The 23233-nt window shown below is 42.9% G+C and overlaps 1 protein-coding gene across 1 annotated transcript in view; it reads left to right on the forward strand.

Annotated features, from left to right (window-relative positions):
- Positions 1-23233, forward strand: part of BMPER (BMP binding endothelial regulator) — a 177280-nt gene that overhangs the window by 84756 nt on the left and 69291 nt on the right. The window contains exons 7-10 of the mRNA XM_080975869.1: positions 2433-2532; positions 14121-14230; positions 15753-15893; positions 18944-19048. Coding sequence (XP_080831995.1) covers positions 2433-2532; positions 14121-14230; positions 15753-15893; positions 18944-19048 — 456 coding nt within the window. The remainder of the gene's footprint in view (positions 1-2432; positions 2533-14120; positions 14231-15752; positions 15894-18943; positions 19049-23233) is intronic.

Consider the following 23233-nt stretch of genomic DNA (forward strand, 5'->3'; position numbering starts at 1 on the left):
CGAGCAATTGGACCATTTTTCAAAAGTTGTAGGTTTAGTTCTCTGATAACCGCACCTGCACATTCTTGAAAAAGAAAAAAAAGGGGGGGGGGGGAATCTGTTCTCTGAGCTGCCTAAGTGGAAAAAATCATTTCAGAGTTTCCTGACTGATTCATAATTCAGAGCAGCAGTTTCAGACCGCAATATACTTTGCATCCCTGGATGCTATGTTGAAAGGATTATGAGCGCAGGCCTAAAGCTGTGTGCATTCAGGATGTTTCAGCAGCCCCCCTTGGGGCAAGTTGGAGGGGGGAAAGAAAGGCTGTGTTCTTTTCAGACAGTGCAGTGTCTGAAAATCTTATTAAAGTGTGTGTATGCAGTAAAGATAATGCTTTATTTTGGGTATTGGTATTAACATTAGAATTAAAACGTCTCAGTAAACTCATCACACACCACAGCTTCCTCCTCTGTGCTCTAGAGAGGTAGAGCATTTATATTACTTGTCTCTCAAGAGAGTTTAGAGAGAGATCCTGAATGCATGGGGCTGTGGACAACTCATAATTCTTTCATGCCTCTAGGAGCGCAGAGTTTATTGCTGGCTGCTTGTGCTGCTTTAAATTATAAACTATACAGGAAATTTAAATGAGACGATCTGGAGCAAAGATTTCTTTCTTTCTTTTTTTCAATATGAGTTGATTGCAGTCCTTTGTGGGAGACACAGAACAGGTTTTGCAGCAGCGGAGGTTGCTGCTGCCCATTCATTCATAACCGCTGTCCATTTATTGTCTTCTGAAATGAGAAACAAAAGCCACACCGAAACAGAATACAGTGGACGCTCGGGTTGTGAACATGATCCGTGCGGGAGGCATGTTCACAACCTGCAGCGTTCACAACCTGCAGTGGCGCGTCTGCGCACACGCAGGTTGCGATTTGGCGCTTCTGCGCATGTGCGACTGCCGAAACCTGGAAGTATCCCGTTCTGGTACTTTTGGGTTTCAGCGCGTCCGTAACCTGAAAAAACCCAACCTGAAGCGTCTGTAACCCGAGGTATGATTGTATTGTTTAGGCTGATAGCTCTGTTTGGTAGTAGAGACAATCTTTTCTCTGTATGTGCAACGCCCAGCAGATGAACTGTGCTCCCTGACCAGGGCCTCTCTGTGCTTATATACATGTTGATAATATTTCATTTAAAGGGCTGGGTTGGCCAAAACAATATTTCTTTCACAGTTTGACCTTCACCCTCTCTATTTTATTCCCAAGACCTTTATTCTACGTTGTACCGTATAACTCCAAGGATAGCTCTTTATTCTTTTAAAAACAGTCTTTCTCAAAAATCCGGCCTCATGTTCCCGTATTATTTTCTCATTTTCTAGTGCCTGCTTATGGGGGATTTTTGCCTTCGTTTTTAGCTCTGTGTTTCCCCTCACAGTGGTAGTATTTAGAGCAGCAATTGTCTGGTGTGGAGGCAGCAGTCTGCCTCTCCTGTCTTTTGGATCCAACTTTCCCTCGGGAGAAGTCACAAGATTATAGAAAGACGACTTGAAATAAAATAAAGTAACAGTTTCAAACCTGAAACCAAATTTAACTCCTTTTGTAACTCCATGAAAAAAGAAAAGAAAGATTTTAATGGATAACAAAGGTACATGTAACGTCTCTGTTTTCAATTAATAAGAGCAGGTCAGTTACATTCGGTATGAGATGCTGCCAGTGCTTTTTTTCTTTAAAAAAAAAAAAGTTTAGGGGTACTCTCATTTTGACTCAAGAAAATCACCATTTTATAGTTCAAATTGGGGAAAATAAATATGGTAAATGGACAAAAGTACAAAGATTCACAGAATGTTTAGGCCATAGCTGTCAACCTTCCCTTTTTTTGCTGGAAATTCTCTTATTCCAGCGCCGTTTCCCACTGCTTCCCGCTGCTATCCTGGACTGTTAGATATCCCATAGACTGTCCCTGGGACAGGTGAGGCTGCTGATCCCTTATTTTCAAATCTGAAAGTTGACAGCTATGGTTTAGGGGTATACGTACCCCTGTGTCTCCCCCCCCCCCCAGAAAAAAGCACTGGATGCTGCTATCATAGGCATTGTGAGGTTAGGGCAGAGAGAAGGGGGGAGAAAGAAGTGGGGAATAACGATATTTCATTCTTTTGCATAGTGTATGTGCACAGTTTCTGTATCAGTGTCAGGTGGACTCCCAGCACCCATAACAAACCAAATTCCCCAAGATTCTTTCTAGGAAACCATGTGCTTCATATGTTGTGGATGTTACAATATGCTGAAATGCATTGTATAAGATTTGGCCTATGAAGTGTTTGTATAGATGAGAATCTCAGCTTTCCTGCTGGATGTGTTTTCAATACGTTAGCATTTAATTAAAGTGTGTTTAGAGAAGTGTGGCTCAGGCTGCACATTCTTCAGCTGTGTGTTCTCTAACTGACCCTATTTTCTTTTAGGGTGGCAGGACACAGTGCGTACAGGAAGTGTGCCCCATTCTTTCATGTCCCCAGCATCTCAGTCATACTCCATCCGGACAGTGTTGCCCAAAATGTTTGGGTGAGTGGTTGTTTAAACAGGCATATTGCATGTACTCTGTACGTTTTCTTTCAGACAACTCACAGACACTTGAGGAAGCTTATGCATAGTTATATAGCACAGAAAATTTTTGAAAGAGAACAATTGCATCAAATAAATGGAATATAGTTAGAAAATTTTATCAGTTACAATGGTGTTATCATGATTATTTTCATTTCCCCCCTGTTTTTCTTTATCGGGAATTAGGCCAAATCTTGGCCACTTAAATTTGGTTTTGTATAGATGTCAGATGTACTATTTACTTTGGAGAATAAATGTGATCTTCGGAACTGGATCTGCAAGATTATTATGTACATCTGTTTTTGCTCTCCCCAAATGAGAGCAATTCTGTATGGTATTTTATTTATTTATTAAGACCATTTTAAAACCACCCTTCACCCAATGATCACAGGGTGGGTTAAAATAATATTTAAAAGAGGCTACAACTATCCAATGATTAGAGCAGATAAAACTGTAATGCACTTGAAAATGTTTTGCAGAAACAGACTAACATCCAGATGCAACATTAGCAAAGTTGTGGTTTGCTTGGTTGTTTTTTTTACAGTCAGGTGGTATATAAATTGTATGAGATAAATAAATAAAACAGTCGTACTTCTGGGTGGGTTGGGGAAGATGTTCCATAACCAGTGTGTCACTACTCAGATGGCGCTGTCCCATATCACCACCCAGTGTATAGAAATATAGAAATTATGGTGGTGAGAAAAGAAGGGCTTCCCTTTCAGACTGAAGAATCTGGTGAGGCTGCTGCAGGGAGGCATTTATTCACATTCCTGGTCCCATGTTGTTTAAGGTCAACACTGGCACCTTAAATCAGGGGTTGGCAACCCATGGACCGGATGCAGCCCACGAAGACCGTTTTACCAGCCCACGAGCCACCCATAAACCGAGCCGCCCACTTGGCAAGTCCCCCACGCGCTGCGCTAAACCAGCCCAGTGCAGGGCAGGGACTCACTGAGTGGTGCTGGAAATGGCGTCTGCACACGCGTAGATACCAAAAATTGCATCTGTGCTGATAATCGCTTCTGCGCAGGAGCGATTTTCGGTGTCTGGGCATGCGCAGAAGCGATTTCCGGTGCCGTGGACATGCGCAGGTGCAATTTTTGGCATCACGCTGCGCCAGTCCAGCCCACGGATGATTTCTGTGGGAGTGATCCAGCCCATGGCTGGTAAACCTTGCCAACCCCTGCCTTAAATTCTGCCTGGAAGCAAATAGGGAGCCAATTAAGAACTTTAAAGATATGATCATTAATAGCTACTCCAGTGAATGTTTTAGTGGCAGGCTCCTGCACTAATGATCATTTCTGGACCATCTTTCAGTAAAGCCTCTTGCAGAGAGTACATCACAATAATATAAATAGGAGGCTGCCAGGGTGAGAGTAACTGTGGCTAGGCTACTGTATCCATGAATGACTGCAGCTGGAGAACGATCTGAGGCTAGAAAGATGCAATCTGTGCCACTGAGGCTCCCGGGATGGGGTGACAAAGTTGGATCAGGGATTATCCTCAGAGTACAAATCTGTTCACTTATTTAGTTATTTAATTTATTAAACCACAAATGAGTACAAAACCATTCTTACAACAGTAACCAATATACAAAACCAACTGGAGGTGACAAATTCTTTTCTTGCGTTCAAAAATGGTATATAGAGTGAGGGTTGGGGTCAGTTAAATAGTTCTGCTAGCAAGAGGCAGAGCAACGACTCTTGCTAGCGCAACAGGGCTTCCTCCCCTCTCCTCTGCTATGTGACCCCTGCCCCCCGAACAGCGTGTGGCAAGAGGAAGGGGAGGTTGTTCCATCAGAAAAGCAGATATGCTTGCACTGATAGAACATTTGTTTTAGTGTGATATTAAATTCTTCCCTGAATATGTGAAATCAGCTGGCTGCTGTGGAGACTAGATGATCCATGGATCCCTTCCAACTCTGTGATTATATCATTATTCCAATAAGGATCTCCACAACTTGCATGGGGGGAAGCATATCAGCTCAGTTGGTTAGGGCATAGTGCTGATAACGCCAAGGTTGCAGGTTTGGTCCCCATATGGGACAGTTGCATATTTGTGCATTGCATGGGGTTGTACTAGATAATCCTCAGGGTCCCTTCCAACTCTACAATTCTGTGATTCTACGTGCTAATGGTAATTTACATCCTGTGTGCTAGTTAGACTCTTCCAATATTGCAGCTTCCAGGAAAGTACAGCTAACCCCATTGAGAAAAGGCTGTCTACCCAGTTCCCTGACCCAAGAACTACCACCCCACAGCTCTTCCAACTTGTTGGGATCAGCCTCAGTTTATTGGCCCTTATCCAGACCACTACTGTCCCCATCCAACACCTGCAAGACATCCCTGTGGCTCCAGTGATAATGAGAAATAGAGTCCTTGACACCAGCATATGGCTGATGCCACTCCCCAAACTCAGCAGTAGTGTTCCAGCACTACTCCAGAGGAGCATCTCTCGAACTGGGCCAGGCATCGCCTACGTGGCATCTTCCAGGTGTTGTTGTAATACAGCTCCCATTATCTCCGACTATTGGCAGTGATTTGCTGGGGATGATGAAAGTTGTAGGCCTAGTTGTAGCATCTTGTTAGCTGCTGCTGAACTGGGCGGTGCATGTGCTCTAGGTGGCAAAATGGCTTGCTTCTAGATGTACCTGCAGTATAAAAGGGAGATGGAATGATATAACTGGCTTTTGGGAGGATACGACAATGCAAGAGGCTTTGTTAGTGAACAAGCTAGATAACTCATTTATTGTTTCCAGCCTCGCCAGACCAATATAATGTGCTTTCATGCAATGCACGGCAATGCAAAGGATGTGTTGTCCCATATGGGATTTCTGAACATCTTGAACTGATTTTCATAGGACAGTCTTGGCGTTGACTGGGATTTTTCATATCCTGCAAGACTTGGCTGGCATGCCATAAAAGTTGTACTGAATTATCTTCTGGGCTGGTGCACATCATCACTTAGTGATTACTGCTTTCTAACTCAAAACATTACATCAAGGAGATTGTTCTGCAGGATGTACAGAGCCGATTTTAAAGACGTGTGCTTGTTGTAAGAATTGGCAATATCATTGCAGGTGGGGATTATTCAAACGTCTGTTCACAGTAGATGAGATTTGTTAAAGGCACACTGACTCCAAACCAAAATGTGACAAATATACTATAAACCAGACTCTGACAGGGCACTTGTCTTATACCAGGCACACAGACTCAAGTGCTGAAATATATTAGCTCCAGCATGAATATAAGTGCTGTAATATACATATAAGAACTTTGCACATCCAGGGTTGTCTCCATTCTCTTCAGTGTTGAAGAATGTTCCATGGCACCAAAAATGAGAGGGCCTCTTTTCCCAAGAAGCTCTCAGTGGTCTGTCAAAGCTCCATGGGATGTGTTGTTGATTCTAAAAGATGTAGTTTAAAGTGAGATGGTTCCCTAACCTTTAGTCCTTGATGGCCACCATCTTCTCTTCTCTTTGCTTCTCTTCTCATGTGGCCAAGAGAGGACCAACTGGGAGATGCCTGCCTACTCTGCAGCATCTTGGTTTCATCAGGAGTTGGCTCAGAGAACAGTCTGCAGTCAGGAAAAAGGAAGTACTTCTTCACACAGCACAGAGTTAATGGGATTTGCTGCCACAAGATGTGGTGACTGCCACCAGTTGAGATGGATTTGAAAGTGGATTAGAAAAAATGGCGAACGGCACTTAGTCAGCGTGAGTGTGAGCTCCCTGATTTATCTTTTAACATTGTTTTAATGAGTATAGAAACCTTTTAACTTTAACTTTAGTTTTTAGTTTTTAGTCTTAGTTTTAAATTAGTAAGTAGGAGGACGCCTTTTTCTATCGGGGAGACAACCATTAACCTTGAAACTGGGGCGGTTGCATGAAGAGAGAAATGACTAAGCAACTATACAGCCCTGCTTGTGGGAGAGGAACTGGGAAACGTACCAGAGATTCTAGAGATATAGACGACACAGAGGAACTGAGATGCCTGCCTCTTGCTAAACAAACAAAAATTAGTGAATCTGAAAGTACAAAGGATATTTTTAATTTCCCGGTTTCAAACTCTTTCACACTGCTAGCAGAGATGAATGACGAGGAATCCAGTGTGAAAGAACCTTTTGATAACCTGCCTACTAAACCTTCAAGCAATAATAATACTGGCATCCACTCGAATGTTTGCACTAGAGCCCGTGAAAGCTGCATTGACGAGATACTATTTGAACACTCGACTACTTTAGACCTGGTTGCTAGAACAGTGGACTATATCTTTAAATACATAAAAGACATCCGAGGATCCTTGGAGAAGATTATCTCGCTTGTATCCCTAACAGGTAAAGACAGTTCCCCTGATGTACCACCTGAGATGAAGCCCTTACAAATGCCCAGAGCACCCATTTTACCTCATACCTCCTGTATAATTCCTCAAGCTGCTGGCAATCAGAAAAGTGAGCAAGGGGAGCAAAATAAGAAGGAACAACACTCTGCACCTCCTCATAAACTGCTGCTGCAAGCTACCAAAATCTGCCTAACGGTTTGCCCCTTTAGAGGCAAGGTGATAAACTGGCATTATAAGAGTGATATAAGGAGACACCTAGCGGAGCTTCTGAGGGTAACCCCTAGCTCTATTGACCTGAAGCATATTGATCATATTAGCAGCAGACCTCAGAGGCAGAGAGTGCTGCTCTCCTTTAAAACCAAAAAGCTCCCTGCACTTATTATGTCCTCAAGAAGCCTTCTAATGAACTATGGAATCCTTGCTACAAGAGTCTTTACCAATACCAAGATCTGCCCCCTCTTACCAAACTGCTTGTTCAAAAAGAAAGCAGATAAGTCTGAGGGTCCGCCAATTGCCACGACCCCAACTCCCCTGGCCGCAGATCTAATCAGCTGGATTGACGTCCCCCTGCCTCCACTGACAAAGGCCACACATCTGGAGAATTCTACGGAGCGTGAGTTACTTCTATCCTTCTCCCAATTGCCAAAACTGGAGCGAACAGAGATAACGGACAGATTGGACGAGTTGCTACTCTGTCTCCGCAACTCAGAAGATCATGCTCATGTAAATAAGATGAATTTCTCACCAATTGTAGATCAGTCTACACAAGCCCAAGTGGTACCTGCTTTAACGACCTTTGATCTGCAACCTGGCTGTGCACAGCCTCGGGATGTCAAGTCCGGGCAGGATACAGTGGAAGATTCGACAACCCTCTGGTCAAATTCGGAAGCTGTGGCAAGACTGGACGCTCTTTTGGAGGCAAACCGAAAAGGATGCCTTCCACCTGCCTTACACTGCATGTTCCCTACAGCATCTGCAGATCCAAAAGGCCCACCCCCCTCAATCTTAGAGCATACTTTAAATGTAGAGTCTATGGACCTGTCGTTAAGTGATACTCCTGTGCACCAGAATCCATCCCTGCAGCTACCAATAATTAAGCCTCAATCCATGGCTGCTGCTGCGGTAAGTGGTGCTCGGAAATTGCCTGGTAAGCAAGCTACAATTACTTCCTTCTTCCAGCCTATTGTCCCCCCTCGCCGCATGCATTCCCAGGTGGATTCTGCCGTGCTGGTTCCGCAAGGCCCAGCATGACTCGAAGGGGTGACCAGGAGATTACTTACTTTCTTATCCTGGAATGTAGCTGGCATTAAACCTAAGCTGATGGATCCATCCTTTGTCACCTACATAAAAGGCAGTCATATTCTTTTGCTGCAAGAGACCTGGGCTTGTGAGGGCTTCTCCCTATCAGGGTATAAGGGCTTCTACCTGAATGCACATCAGAATTTACTATCTCCTGGCAGACCACAAGGTGGGTTGGCTACCCTAGTTTCTTTGGCCTTAAACCTGCAGGTGGAACAAATCGACATCCAGTCGTCATCCATGCTGGGTGTTAAGCTACAAACAGCGGAGGAAGTGTTCGTGGTGATTAATGTTTATTTGCACCCAATCTATAAGAAAAACCTGGTGGACCAAAGATGGAGGGAAATTCAACAGACTCTTGAAACTCTCCTAGAGAAATATCCTGAAGCCACCTTCCTAGTTGCAGGAGATTTCAATGGCCGATTGTCTCACTCTGATAAATCATTATTTGCTAAATATAATAAATATCCCTCACTACCCATTTTAACCTCAGACCTTTTACCCAGGAATTTTAAAGACAGTGTTGCTACATATGCAGGTTTTAAATGTAGACAAACTTTGATGGCTCTTAATTTTCACCTTTTAAACGGAGCTCTCAGTTCTGATTACCCTGCCGAATTTACTTTCTGGTCAGGCTCCCGAGCCTCTACCATAGACTTTATTTGGACATCAGTAGACCTAATTCCCAAAATTTCCGACTTTAGGGTGGTAACGAGGCTGGAAAGTGACCATTTTCCATTAGAACTTTCTCTGACCCTGGATGGAGAATTGGCTACCTATTCCTGCGTGCCTATTACAAATAACCAGCTTCAGATGAGGCCCACTGCCTTAAAATGGACCGACAATATGGCTCAACGGATAAATGAACTCCTTTGGTCTGACCAACTGCAAGAGACAAGGGACTCCCTTATCCAGGCAGTTGAGCCACTGCCAATATATGACAATTTAGTAGAACTGCTAAAACCTTCGTTGGCTAAGACCCCGGTAATGAATAGTAACCATTTCTCTCATAAAAAGTGGTTTGACGAGGAATGTAGGCACTTCAAGAACAACCTATATAATGAATTCTTGGCATATAGGGCATCAAATGACTCCGCACCTAGCAGTCACCTTATGAACCTCAAGAGAAGGTATAAAGCACTATTAAAGGAAAAGAAGCGTGCGGCAGAAAGAAATGATTGGAAGAACCTTCTAAAAGCTGCAGAAAATAGAAATCCCTCCTCCTTTTGGCACCAAATTTCCAGATACCTGGGTAGACCGTTGTCAAGGATAGAACCCCAAATTTCAGCTGACACCTGGGAAAGCTTCTTCTCCGTTTTATATGCAGCTCACGCAGCTAGCGGAGGAAGGTTAGATTTGGCCCCCTTGCCAGAGTGGGATCCTGTTACCTGCTCTGAAGTGGAAACACTTATAGGCCAATTTGAGGCGGGCAAGGCACCCGGAGACGATCTTATTTCCATAGATGTTATTAAAGCCAATAAGGATTGGTGGTGTCCACCCCTAGCAGCTCTTTTTACTTATATAAACAAAACAGCACAATTTCCTCCAAGCTGGAACTCTGCACTGATTGTGTTAATTCACAAGAAAGGGCCGCGCACAGACCCGGCCAATTTTAGACCAATTAGCCTGCTAAATGTTATCGGGAAGATCTATTCAAGATTTCTACTTAACAAATTAACGACCTGGATGGAAAGCAACAATATCATCGCAGAGGAACAGGCGGGTTTCTGCCCCGGAAGATCAACAACAGACCAAATCTTAATCCTAAATCACTTGGCCACCAAGTACGCTGGCAATGGCCTAAAAGCCCTCCACGTCGCCTTTATAGACTTTAAGCAGGCCTTTGATCTAATTCCCAGGAACCAGCTATGGACAAAATTGGCAGCGACATCTATCGACCGCCGCCTTCTCTTGCTGATTATTAATTTGCATACAAATACCCTCTTGAGGATTAGGATAGATAGTAAGGGGCTAGTCTCCAATCCGGTTGCCACCACTAGGGGGGTAAGACAGGGCTGTTTGCTTGCCCCTGCTCTGTTTAACTTCTATATTAATTCGCTAGTGGTGCATATGGCAAATGCTGATTTCCACCCACCAAAACTGGCAGGACGAGCCTTAAATGTCCTACTGTATGCGGACGATGCCGCCCTATTAGCTACCTCCCCCATCGGATTAAGGAGGATGCTTCGAGCTCTTCATGAATATGAGACCCAACACGAGCTCCAATTAAATTATGCCAAGACCAAAATAATGGTCTTTGCTGCTCGACCGAAACCTAATTTATGGTCAATTAATGGTATTCCTTTAGAGCAGGTCAGTTGCTTCAAGTACCTGGGTCAGGTTGTAAGATCAAATAGGTCCTTCCTGGCGCACAGAGAATACATAGCCTCGAACGCATCCAAAGCAGCCCTGATGATTAGAACCCTGTACTCCAAGAAACAGGCACAAACTGTCAATGTTGCCTTACGTCTCTTTAAAATGAAAGTCCTCCCTCTTCTGCTGGTGGGCATTGCCTTGGGCTCACGTAGGGATTTTGAAAAATTGGAATCTATCCAAACCCAATTCCTCAGGGCCATACTCAGGATCCCCCCCTCTGTGGCAGGTGCGATCATGAGACTGGAAACCGGTTGTCAAGCCTTTAGGTATGTGGCCCTGAAAGCGAAGTTATGGCTATGGCTCAAGCTCTGTTTCAGACCGGTGGGTTTGGCCCCCTTGATTCTGAGGGATAACTTTAAATCTCCATGGGAAGGGGAGATAGTGGAGGAAGTGCAGAAGTGTGGGTTGTCCTCCCTTTATATAGAGTCCATGACGTATAGCCACGCAAAGGCGGTGATCGCGCAAAGATTAAGGGATATTGCCAGACAGGAGGACATAGCCCGTGTGAAACCTGGGTTGTTTCTGGGGGAGCAGTTGTATCGGGCTGCTCCAGCTCGCTACCTGGCGGATATCCACTACGTGGAATACCGCAGACTATTTACTGCGGCTAGGCTGAATGTTCTTGACTCGGCGGTCCTGAAGGGAAGATATGGAGGAGTCCCATATGACCAGAGATTATGCCACTGTGCATTGGGTGAGGTAGAATCCACAGAGCACATTTTATTGAGCTGTCCCTTCTACAACGATTTAAGACAGTATCTTATAACTCCATACTTACCCCAGCTCAGTTCCCGACAAAGAGGAAAGCAGACAGCATATCTGCTAAATAAGTCTTCTGGGAAAACAACCTTGTCAGTGGCTAAATTTCTTTTCCTGGCACTCAAGTGTCGGAAACGTATAATTGAATGCTTTGACGTGGGTTATCTGTGAGAGGTCTAGTACTGTGGCCCTACCTTACTTATGTACCTTATGTAACTTATGATGTTATAGTTTATAATTATTGTGTAATGTTTTAATTCTGACTATCGGTCGAATAAAGAAATTGATTGATTGATTAGAAAAAAATGGAGGATGAAGCTATCAGTGGGCACTAGTCATAATGGCTGGACACTGCCTCCAAATTCGGAGGCAGTGAGCCTCTGGATACCAGTTGCTGGTTAACAACTGTGGAGAAGGACTAATGCCCTCAAGTTCTGCCTCTGGCCTTTCCAGAAACATCTGGTTGGCCACTGAGATGGTCTTTTGGTCTAATCCAACAGGAATCTTCTTCTTCTAGCTCATTGTGGAAGATCCTTTCCACCTTCCTCAGACTTTGCCTCCAGATTCTTAGAAGAGAGGCAAGTGTTCCTGTCCCCAGAGATTTTTCATACTGCAGCCAATTCTCTTTTCCATTCCAATGCAATAGAGCAGATGTGTTTGTGGGCTTGTGTGAGGCAGTAGGATGAGGATGAAATCTGGAAAACAGGTGTGAGGGAGAACAAGTTTTGAGGTGGCAAGCAAATGTGTCTCCTCTCAATTGTTTCCAGATATTACATACATAGTTATATCAAAATCCTCTCCAACACATCTGCTGTGTTGTGATGGTTCTGTTACAAGACAACCTGTAAAGGCTATTGGCCTGTTGTGTTAGGTTAGTACTGCTATCCAAACCCTTAACAATCTTTACAACAACCCCTCCAATAATTAGGTCCGAGTAATCATTCACCCAGGAATTATATGATTTTATTCATAATCCTAATAGAGGGTTGAATCCAGACTTTCCGTCATGTGCAGAGTAGACCCATAGGTATAAATGGGGCTTAAGTCATGACCGATTTAAATCCTACTGGTATCAGTATGTCTGCTTTAAGCATGACAAAATCATAGAGTCCAGAGTGAGCTCTTAATTTTGAAATGAAACTTTTGAAAGCAAAAATACTTATTGGTATAGTATAGTTGTGCATGCTAATCATCTCTAGAAAGCCCAGGCATTTAAAAGTTTATTTCCAGGTACAGTACTGTAGTTTATTAGCACTGGTGTAGTCACTTTGCCTCCTTTCCTCAAGCTGTAAAATAGGGATAAATCTACAATACAATGTTGTCTGTATCTGTCTGTACTTCAATACAGAAATAGCAGTGCTTGTCCAAAATGGTGACAAGTATGAGGGCAATCAGATATAAGGGACTCAGGGGTTGTCTTGTATGACCTTAGAGTTTTACGTCTTTGTGAAACAAAACAAAATTCTTAGTAAAGAGCATAGAAGCACATTTTCAAGTTAGGCCAAGCCATAAAACATGGGCTTTGTGTGTATAAAACCCAGGTCCAGTTCTTGGCTTTTCCTAAACTAAGGCAACTCCATTGTTGCAATACATTTTTTTGTTTTGTTTTTATGGGATATTAATCGTACATTTGTAGAAATCGTTTTATTGCATTTAGTGTTTGTAGAGATGTTTTTAATTGTTTTTAGAACTTGTGGGGGGTTTGTACTTTATCTAATTTTTTATCTTGTTGTACGCTGCTTCCTTTGGTTGCAGGCTGTGAAGCAGTCCATAAATGGGTTAGTTGGTCAATTACCGGTAATTAAAGTGAGACCTGCAGCTAAATGTTGCAGTGTATAGTGTTCCTGTCCTAGATATTCCATTCCACTAACCCTCCCTTCTGGTTTCTCATATTCATCTTCAAAAGTCAGTTTGGGTCCCCCACATTAGCTGCCCCCCCAAAAAATATATAAATAAATTGTGGTTCTTTAAAACTTGGGGTTTCACCAAGCTTATTGATGTCTCTTTCTTGTGGGTGATGCCATTTTGGCCACATGAGAACTGGTACCCAGATAATTGAGTTTACTATTATTTTGCAAACAGATCTCTGGCAGCAGGGCTAGGAAAACCCTCTACCTGACCCTCAGACGTGCCACTGGCCATGGGCTAGATGGATCAATAGTCTTATGTGATTATCATTTATCCATACATTTATTTATTTATTTATTTAAACTTATTAGTCGCTTGTCACCCGAAGGTCTCCAAGTGACCCAGCAAAGAAAAATATACAGTACATAATACCATAGGGAGGAAGAGGGGAATCATCTAATACATTAATATTTGATATGACATCTGTGGAAAATACATACTAGCCATGTAAATAGTAGTAAACAATATTAACAATATTCAAATAATAAACAGAGCAATACTCTGACCTGCTTATTAGCAAATGAACAAAACTTCTGTTCCCTCTATTCCAAAAATCATTCACATCGACCCGACAATTTTTCCCATTGAACCTAGAAGTCTAGTGTCAAGGCAAGCTGTTACAAATAAGTAGTTTAGAATCCCTCCACTGCACACGTTTTATAGAAATTTGCCATCGTCCTATCTTTGCCTCAGGTAATCAGTAATTTCTTCAAAACAGTATAGAAAAGGATAAAAAACAAATCCTGTATAAATGGATTAAAACAGAACAATCCAGTCAATAATAGTTTGCAGATGAGCAATAGCTATCTTTGTTGATGATGCAGCTCCCTTTAAATCACATTCTTTTTCCTGTGTTTGTATTTCCCAGGGCAGAGGAAAGTGTTTGATCTCCCATTTGGAAGCTGCCTCTTTCACAGCGATGTTTATGACAATGGAGCCTCTTTTGCATACGACAATTGTACTAAGTGTACCTGCAGGGTGAGTTGGTAGTAAACCCTTCTTCATGCCATTTTCATGGTACAGCAGTGATACCTTTATAGTTTGGGGGCTACAGTGCTTGCTCCCGTTGACTTTCAGATGCATCTCTTAGTAAAGTAACACCATCTGGGGCCCTTCTTCTTGTGTCTCCTCTGTGAGAGGCCCGGAAGGTGGCAACAGGAGAACGGGCTCCCCATTTGTGCAATGCTCTTCCCAAGGAGACTCACCTGGTGTCTTTAGGCACCAGGCAAAAGTATTCCTCTTCTCCCAAGCCTTTGACTAATTAAACCATTTTGGCCATTTAAACTGGGTGTGGGGTACTGTTTTTGTTTGTTACTATGTTATGTATTTTTGTGTTCTTATGTAAATCACTCTGTGATCCTCAGATGAAGGGTGGTATAGAAATTTTGTGTGTGTGTGTGTGTGTGTGTGTACACCCTTGTGCAAATTAATTGAAACAAATAATGTAGTTTATTGTACAAAGCTCACATATGCGTACATTAGTAACGGATATGACCTCCGCTATTTTAAAGCAGCATTTGAACATGGTTTGGCATGGAGTCTACTAGTTTTGAACAGTCACTGTTGATTTTCGGATCCCTGTACCACACTTGAATCAGTTCCTGAATGAGCTTCTCCATAGTCGTACAGTCTACAGCACAGAGGCGACTTTTGCAAATACAGTGGTACCACTGGTTACAAACGCTTCTGGTTACGAACGCTTCAGGTTACGAGCTCTGCTAACCCGGAAGTAGCTACTCCAGGTTGCGAACTTTGCCCCAGGATGCGAATGGAAATTGTGTGCTGGAGGGGCGCTCACAGCAGGATGCTCCATTAGCGAAAGCGCGCCTCAGGATAAGAACGGTTTCAGCTTAAGAACGGACCTCTGGAACGAATTAAGTTCGTAACCAGAGGTACCACTGTAGCCCACAAATTCTCAATGGGATTTAGGCCCGGGGAATTCCCTGGCCGATCAAGTACCTGTATTTGCTGCTCTGCAATGAATTTCTTCACCACTTTCGATGTGTGACAGGGGGCTGGGTCCTGCTGCAATATCCCAGTACTGTCAGGATACCTCTTTTCCAGCTCTGGAATAACTCTCTTTTGTAGAACATCAGTATATTGTGGTGAGCGCATCATTCCTTCTATTGGTTGCAGACTTCCGACACCATAATGATCAACTGACTTTTTGTGTTTGTTTTGAGTACAGGATTACGAGTAAGATAGAAAACATGCTTTGTTTCAATTAATTTGCACAAGGTTGTGTGTGTGTGTGTGTGTGTATGGGGTAGGCACAGCCTGAAAGGTTCAGTGTTCCTAGCCATTTTTCTTGTGTCAGTCCCCATGCATATTACATCTGTGTAGATATTCTTACTGTGTTATTGTAGCTTCCATTGTCTCCATAGTGGCATCAGTTTAGCAACCACTTCATGTACCCAGTAGCCACTAATTGAGGAGGGAATGTTATCCTCTTCACCCTCTTATCTGCACCCTCTCTCCCTCCCTTCCTCTTTCCATGTAGGATTCCACTGTGGTGTGTAAGAAGAAATGCTCACCTCCTGGAGATTGCATTAAAGGCAAAGAGCAGTGCTGCAAGGAGTGTGTCTCATACATGTCCCCAGAGAAAACAAAAGTGTGCAAGTTTGGCAACAAGATCTTCCGGGTAAATGCCCTTTTTTAAAAAAGAAACTGCCCCACATGGGTATCATTGCAACACTTGAGTAATCATCAGGTTGCAATGAATCCAGAGCAGTGGTTTTATCTTTTAGTAGTGCAGAGAGGCTCCCACACAAGGAATTAAAATAAAACAGAAAAAAGATTAGCTTTCTGCAGTCTGGTAAACTGACTCCTTTCTGCCTAGGCAGATAGCCGTGCTGCTTCCCTGTGCTATAAAATGCATTATAATGATGTGATTCAGTTTCCTTAGCACATCCCAATAGCTATAGTAAAGGTACCGCATTTTTCACTCTATAAGACGCACCAGACCACAAGACACACCTAGTTTTTTGGAGGAGGAAAACAAGGAAAAAAATATTCTGAATCTCAGAAGCCAGAACAGCAAGAGGGATCGCTGCACAGTGAAAGCAGCAATCCCTCTTGCTGTTCTGGCTTCTGTGATAGCTGCGCAGCCTGCATGCGCTCCATAAGACACACACATTTCCCCTTACTTTTTAGGAGGGAAAAAGTGAGTCTTATAGAGCAAAAAATACGGTATTTCTCTGTGGCCTGTATAGAGCATGGCTGAATAGACAAAGGCAAAATGGAACCTCTCTTCCCACCCGCAGGTGAGCCAATAGGAGCTGAATTCACCTTTTTGGATATAAAGTACACAGCTATAGATACATGCAGTGCTTCATGAGTTGGGAAGGCATGCGGTATTAATCTACTCCTGCCCTCCTTCTACCCAGGGTCATTGGGGATTCCCTCCCAAAACACTTCCCATATTATTGGGTGCCTGCTTGTTTTTTCAAGCCATGCAGAATTTCTCTCTCCCCCCCCCCCCCCGTTGGAACTGATTTCTGACACTGTGTCGACCATCTGTGTGTTGAGAGATCCAGGGATCAGATGAAAAGTTAAATCCCTTATGCACATTGTATTTACTCAGCCAATGCTGCTTTTCATTAATTTGCATTCCCCCCATACACATTGCACAAAGCTGCACTGTACGTAGGTCCTGGAAACCCAGTTTACAGTCAATTGAAAGGAACTACTCTTCATTCAATTGGTGCTTACACACAGAAAAACCATTGTGCCACCAGCCAATTGTCTCTTTCTTACATGCATTCTTTCTTACACACACACACACACACACACACACACACACACAAATGCACGACTCCTTGTGATTATCATATTGACTTGTACTCAAAGGAGCTACTTCACGTGCATACAAAGGATTGACTTTTTTCTTTAAACCCAAGTGCCCAAGCCATACACTGCTTTTGAAACACACCTCAGTTTCGAAATAGGCATTTGAAGTCTGGGGTTTGGTAAGACTGCTGTTCCAGAAACTCATGTCTAAAAACCACTTCCAGGTGCAGAAAATTCAGATCTTGGGATCCAGACTAGTATTCCACAGAACAAAATATCAGAATTATAACAGCAGACAATGACTGTCCAGCCTCTTACAGTGGCATAGTCAATGTGTACAATCATTCTTATTTCCTAAGGCTGTATTCACTTTCTAGGGAGAGAGGCCCATGGAGCATAATGAGACTTATTTCTAAGTAAATATGTATAGGGTTGAACTATTATACAGTTAGTTGTCTCTGTTTCTTGTAGTTCCATAGACATTGCGTTTTGTGGAAAATAGCCTTTATTTTGTTTTGCCTTTAATACTTGCTTTGGTCTGTTGAGATGTGTTAATAATTATTTTTTCCATATGTCCACTACTTCTTGGTTTATTGCCTCAGTTTTCAAAACTGGGATTATAAACTGAGCAATCTGAGGGGGATCACTTTAAAGCCAAGAAAGGCGTTGTAAAGTTCAGAAAAGTGTAAAATCAGATTATTTTCTGATCCACACATTAGTCTAAAGAGTGCAGATGAGGTCAGCTCACATTAGAATTCAGATAAATTGAATTCCTCAAGTGTCTCTCTTCTTCATTTATTAAAATATTATGTAGAGTAGCAGAGGGAGAAAAATGATTCATGGGAAATAGTTGACTGGGAAATGGTCTTCTGAAAGCCACAAATAAAGTGAATGAGTACTTTGCAAGAGAACTTGAGAAATCCCAGAGGACTGTGTCCTGTGTCAGATACTCGGTCATTATCTTGAGACAGATTACCCACAGTGCACCCTGCTCTCACCTGTGACTCATAGAAGCTGCCGGCATTTGATAATAAATAAATAAATGGGTTCCTCTCACATTTTTATGATATTCTGCATCACACTGATCCACAGCACTCTGTTACTATCTGCCCCACCTTCATTTCCTTCCAATAAATCAAAGGTTTCTGTAAGTTGCATAGAAAAGGAACAGTGGCTGGACCTCTGATGGGTAAAATAATGCTTTAAGATCTGCATTTGGCCCAAGCAGTCCATAAGGAAGGAAGCCAGGGCATTTCTGAAGCAGCACTTTGGAGTCACAGAGCTCTGTACCTGCTAGAATTCTTGGGTAATTTTTGTTCTCTATCTGTTATAAGCATTTTCAGATGTTTAGTGGATCAGATGTCTGCCTTTGCACTGTAAGTAATCCAAATCTGAATTCAGTATTAAGTACATTCCTGGGTTGAAGGAGAACGATGCCACATCTGGGAATAAATTTTCAGTGTCCTGACATCTTTATCAAATACTTTCACGCGCGGTAACTTAAACATGCCAATCACAGTGGCTGTGTTGAATCAAATTTTTATAATTATGTCATCCCAAATGAGATGTTCATGATACTGTGTGATCACAACTCGAATGTTTTTCAGGAGGAAAGGCAACTAATCAGGATGTTGCTAGAAAATTCTGACACGTCTTCATTAAGCGTACAGTAAAACTCCTCTATCTGGAAGGATCAGAGTGAAAAACCATCCCTGATGAGCTTCCATCCTTAATCCAACTGGGTGGAGATGGACATCTCAGAAGTGATTTAGACTAAACAATGACATAACTCCCCAACAGGGAGAGAGTTGCTTTTTCCTTGTATAACAGGATGATGCATTACTGGAACTGCTTCCTTCTGCTGCCCCAGCTGATGGCTGTATCATGTTCTCCCTCCTGCAGGATGGAGAGATGTGGTCCTCCGTTAACTGCACCATCTGTGCTTGTGTGAAAGGCAAGACTGAGTGTCGCAAGAAGCAGTGCATTCCAGTCAGCAGCTGCCCTCATGTGAGTGTGTGTCCTTTTCCTCCTGTTTATAAATTGATAGAGCTTTTCAGTAGAAACTTTGGCAGGCTTGGTTTACGCAAACTTGGGAAAAGGAGAACCAGAATGAGACTCCAAGTCCTGGGGCAGAGTGAAATATTCAGAACAGGACAGCACATTTCCCCCTGTTTCTTCTGCTCTGCTCCAGACATTTCTTTCTGATTCAGTGACTTCTAATCCCAGTTTTACATCAACTAGTGCTCTTTCCTTTCATGCTGGGTATATATATAGCTCTCTCGCTTTACTTGCCTTCATTGGGTGTCTTGTGCCATAGGCATGGTGATTTGCTTAATAAGTATCTGTTTAAAATGTTTGGAGCTGGCTAAATTTACTTACTTGGAAGTATGCCTTAGTATTTCAGTGGAATTTGCTGGCATGCAAGTGTGCTAAGGATTTCAGTGTACGTTGCTAAGCTGCTCCTACAGGTGGGTGTAGGTAAAGAAAGCGGTAAATACATTTGCATAGTCTTTATATAGGGTTAGTAGACAAATTTGGCATTGCTGTTGACTGTCTCACAGACTGATGTCCTCAGATTTGCATTCATCTGTGTTTGCAAGGAGAAAGTAGCACATTTGCCAACAGCAAAAACGTAATTCAGTGCTGCCTGCAATTGCTTCCTTCTTTTAAAGAGATTTCTTGAGAGATTTTAGAGAGTTTTAGAGATACCAGAGCTGCAGCAACTATCTGCAGATGTGTACGTGTGAGTTTCAGGGTACCTCTACTCTGTGAAGATGAGCAAGTGTGAGCCTAAGCACATTTGTACTTCGAGAATGTGGTACTTAACTATGGTCTTGCCATGTAGATGTTACTGAAGCAGGGTAATGAAATCCTGCTAGATTAGAATCACTTCAGAAACGTCTCAAAAGCACCTTATCTGGTACCCCTCCCAGAGGGAATTACAAAAGGGAAAGTATATTACTTTGTACCTCTAACACTCTTGGGAACTCTGTTATACTTCAGTGTCCACGGTTATCTGCTTGTGTCTCATGTATCTTATTCTGTGCTCAAGAAAGCGAGGCGTGGTCTTACAAAAAATAATGGATAGGCTGTTTCACAGTATTTTCAGAGAGAGTTCTTTAGAGCCATGAATCATAAAAGCATCATGTCATCAGCCATAACAGACTTCATCATCTGAAGTAGCCTCATATTACTTCCCAACAAAAAAAATCACTTCCTGTTGATTTTGAGTTAAGGCTGATTAAGTAATCTAATACTAATCTTTGTGTTTTGAGAGATGGGGGATGAAGCTATAACATTACATTTGAATGCATTTCATGAATGGGGAAAAAATGAAAATGAGAGGCTAATTTTATGCAGAATCAGTTGGCGCTGTGGTTCATAATGAATGTGTTACTAGTAATTTCACAATGCACATGCCAATGATAATGTTCATTGTACAAGGCAGTTTGGGACACTGTGTTTTGCTGCCATGCTACCCTGGTCCTGTCGATTCACCAGAATTGTTAAAATCAAGTTATTATTATTATTATTATTATTTATTAAATTTATAAAATTAAAAGTTGGCAAGTCTTCATTATTCTAGACAGGTTTCCTAGGGGAAACTGAAATGGGTGTTTGGTGGATGTCAAGTTACCTGCTTGCCTGTTTGGTAGCAATGTGACTGTGTAGTGTTAACAATTGGGACCTGCAACAATAGAAAACATTGCAGTGTGGATTGCTCTTCTTCAAAGATCCAGCCAGCCAACCATACTCTCTTGCACGATACGCCATTCTATATCCCCTCCCCTCTGATTTTCTAGACTCTCCTGATGATGATCCCTTTTGTGCATGGATGGTGCTATTTTGGCTACATACAGAGCACTGAAAATGATGATAGCTCCATTAACTTTGCTGAGATTTTTCTTTAAAAGTGTTGAGAAACAACATATGTCTGTTAATATGTCTCCTAATTTTGGTACAACCTGTAATTTTTCTGAGTACCCCATCCCCTTTTTCCTGGATTAATAGTGTCTCAATTCCAAATTAAAGCAAGTAGGCCTTCTGTATCCCGATGATGGTTGTGGAGAAGGGCCTTGGTAGAGTGGCAGAGCAAATGCCTTGCATGTAGACAGTTTCAAGCTCAATACCTGGAATCTCCAATTAGAAATGGAACATCCTCTGTCTGAAACCCAGAGAACTGCTGTCAGTCTGTGTAGGAAATACTCACACGTTGTAAGGCAGCTTCCAATGTTCATTGGGCCATTGGATGCACTGGTGTCCAGAGGACTTTGAGCCCGTTGTCTGTATAGGGGCCCAACTCTGCTCTGTTTTAGCTATTTTAGTAGCTAGGGTCAGGAGTCATCCAGTGTACATGCCAGAGAGGGGGAGTGTGCGAGGAGCACTTGGAAACTCCCACTTGTGCAAGGTGAACAGAAGTCCCCCCAGGCCTAGACTGCTGTGCTTCTTCCTTTTTGGACTCTGGGGGGAAGGCATGATCCATGTTAGGAGAGGTACAGCAAAAGTGGAAGCCCCTGGGATTATGGGCCCAGTGATTTGATATCTGAAGGGGCCCTGGGACCTGCTGGAAGGCTGAGTCATTTCAGCCTCTTTCTGGACCCACTGTGGATAACCAGGCTGGTAGCCAGATGTCTGATACGGACCTGAAAACAGGTTACCAAAATCCTATCCATCGTCCTTTGCATTCAGCGGCAACTCAAGGCTTAGTTGGTGTTATATGACAATCTTTAGAGAGATTAATTCTCTGGATACATTTTGAGCCTACAAATTTGGGCTTCGGATTTACTCTGGGGCCTGTGTCCCATGCCTAACGTGGACAGTATTGAATTTTTTCGTACACATCTGCTATTCTTACAAACAGAAAGAAAAGTTGCTGGTCATACTCCAGTGCCAAATGAGGTACAAAACAACAGCAGCTGCTGCTGTTGCACAATGGAACACCACCACCACCAAGAAAGAAAGAAAGAAAGAAAGAAAGAAAGAAACCCTAATTAGTTCTGTCTTTTCAAAAGAATACGAAAAATAAAAGGATAGCGCTTGATATAAAACTGAAACTCTCATAAAACGAGGGGAAGAATAAAATATCCTACAAAATTCATAGATTCTCAAATGTGGTCTGCTTATAAATATTCATGGGCAAAATTGGAATTGCATCTCACAGGCCACTCCTAAGGGAGCCTTCAGTGCTAACGAACTCTAGCAGCACATGTTAGTAATAATGGGCTTCCTTATTCGACAAGACAAAAACAGACTCCTGTGCCAGCATGGTGGCTCAGGTAACCAGCCATAGCAGGTTGGCTGGCATACCCTAATTTTGCTTGAATTCCTTCCACTTGCAGCTTCCTTGATGGCTGCAGCCCTTTTATGAAAACACTGAGGTAACACTATCCAGTGCAACGGAGAGGCATTTTTTCAGCTACGTACGTCCCAGCCGTGCTAGTCTAGTTTGCCCAGTTAAAACCTTCCCCTCCGGATACGGTGATTGGAGGGGGGGAGTGCGTTGTAGCACCCCCATTAAAAGGACATGAAGGTGATTTATTACAACAGGTGCTTTATACTGAAGGAAGCAACTCTGCAAAATGGCAGCACCTTGGCTGCTTTTCTTGGGCACCAGATTATGAGTTGGTGTCAGCATTATGTAGTCCTCCTTATATTCTTACTTTTATAATAGCTTTCCCATCGTCTGCTTTTCCTTCAGGGTGGTGTCTCCACAACAAAGTTGCGGAGTAGGTTGGGCTGAGAGAGTGGATGACTTAAGATCCAAGGTCACCAGACTTTATGGTTGAGTTGTGATAAGACCAGCCCTCTAGCTGCTATATCACAGTGGCTTTGAAGGCAGGTTTTTAATATGAAAGGTTTCAAAACCAAGGCTCAGCCCTGGAAAATAAGTAACATGGTAATGTAGAAGGATGTGCTTGTGAGCATGTGCAGAATGTATTTCATCCTTACAACTCAGCACACTAGAGGTAATTACAGTGATGTGCTGTGTGCTGAGCTGGTCGTCTTCCAAGTGATGAGGAGAATTTGCAAGTATTTGATTAGAAATCCAGAGAGGGAGGTGGATAATTAAAATATTCGGCACCACTTAGAACAGGGGTCTGCAACCCGCGGCTCCGGAGCCGCATGTGGCTCTTTTACACCTTTGCCGCGGCTCTGGGGTGGATACTAGCGAGGGGAGGAGGCGCATTGTGC

This window comes from Podarcis pityusensis (genome assembly GCF_964106645.2).
Source record: "Podarcis pityusensis genome assembly, chromosome: 12".
Lineage (NCBI taxonomy): Eukaryota > Metazoa > Chordata > Lepidosauria > Squamata > Lacertidae > Podarcis > Podarcis pityusensis.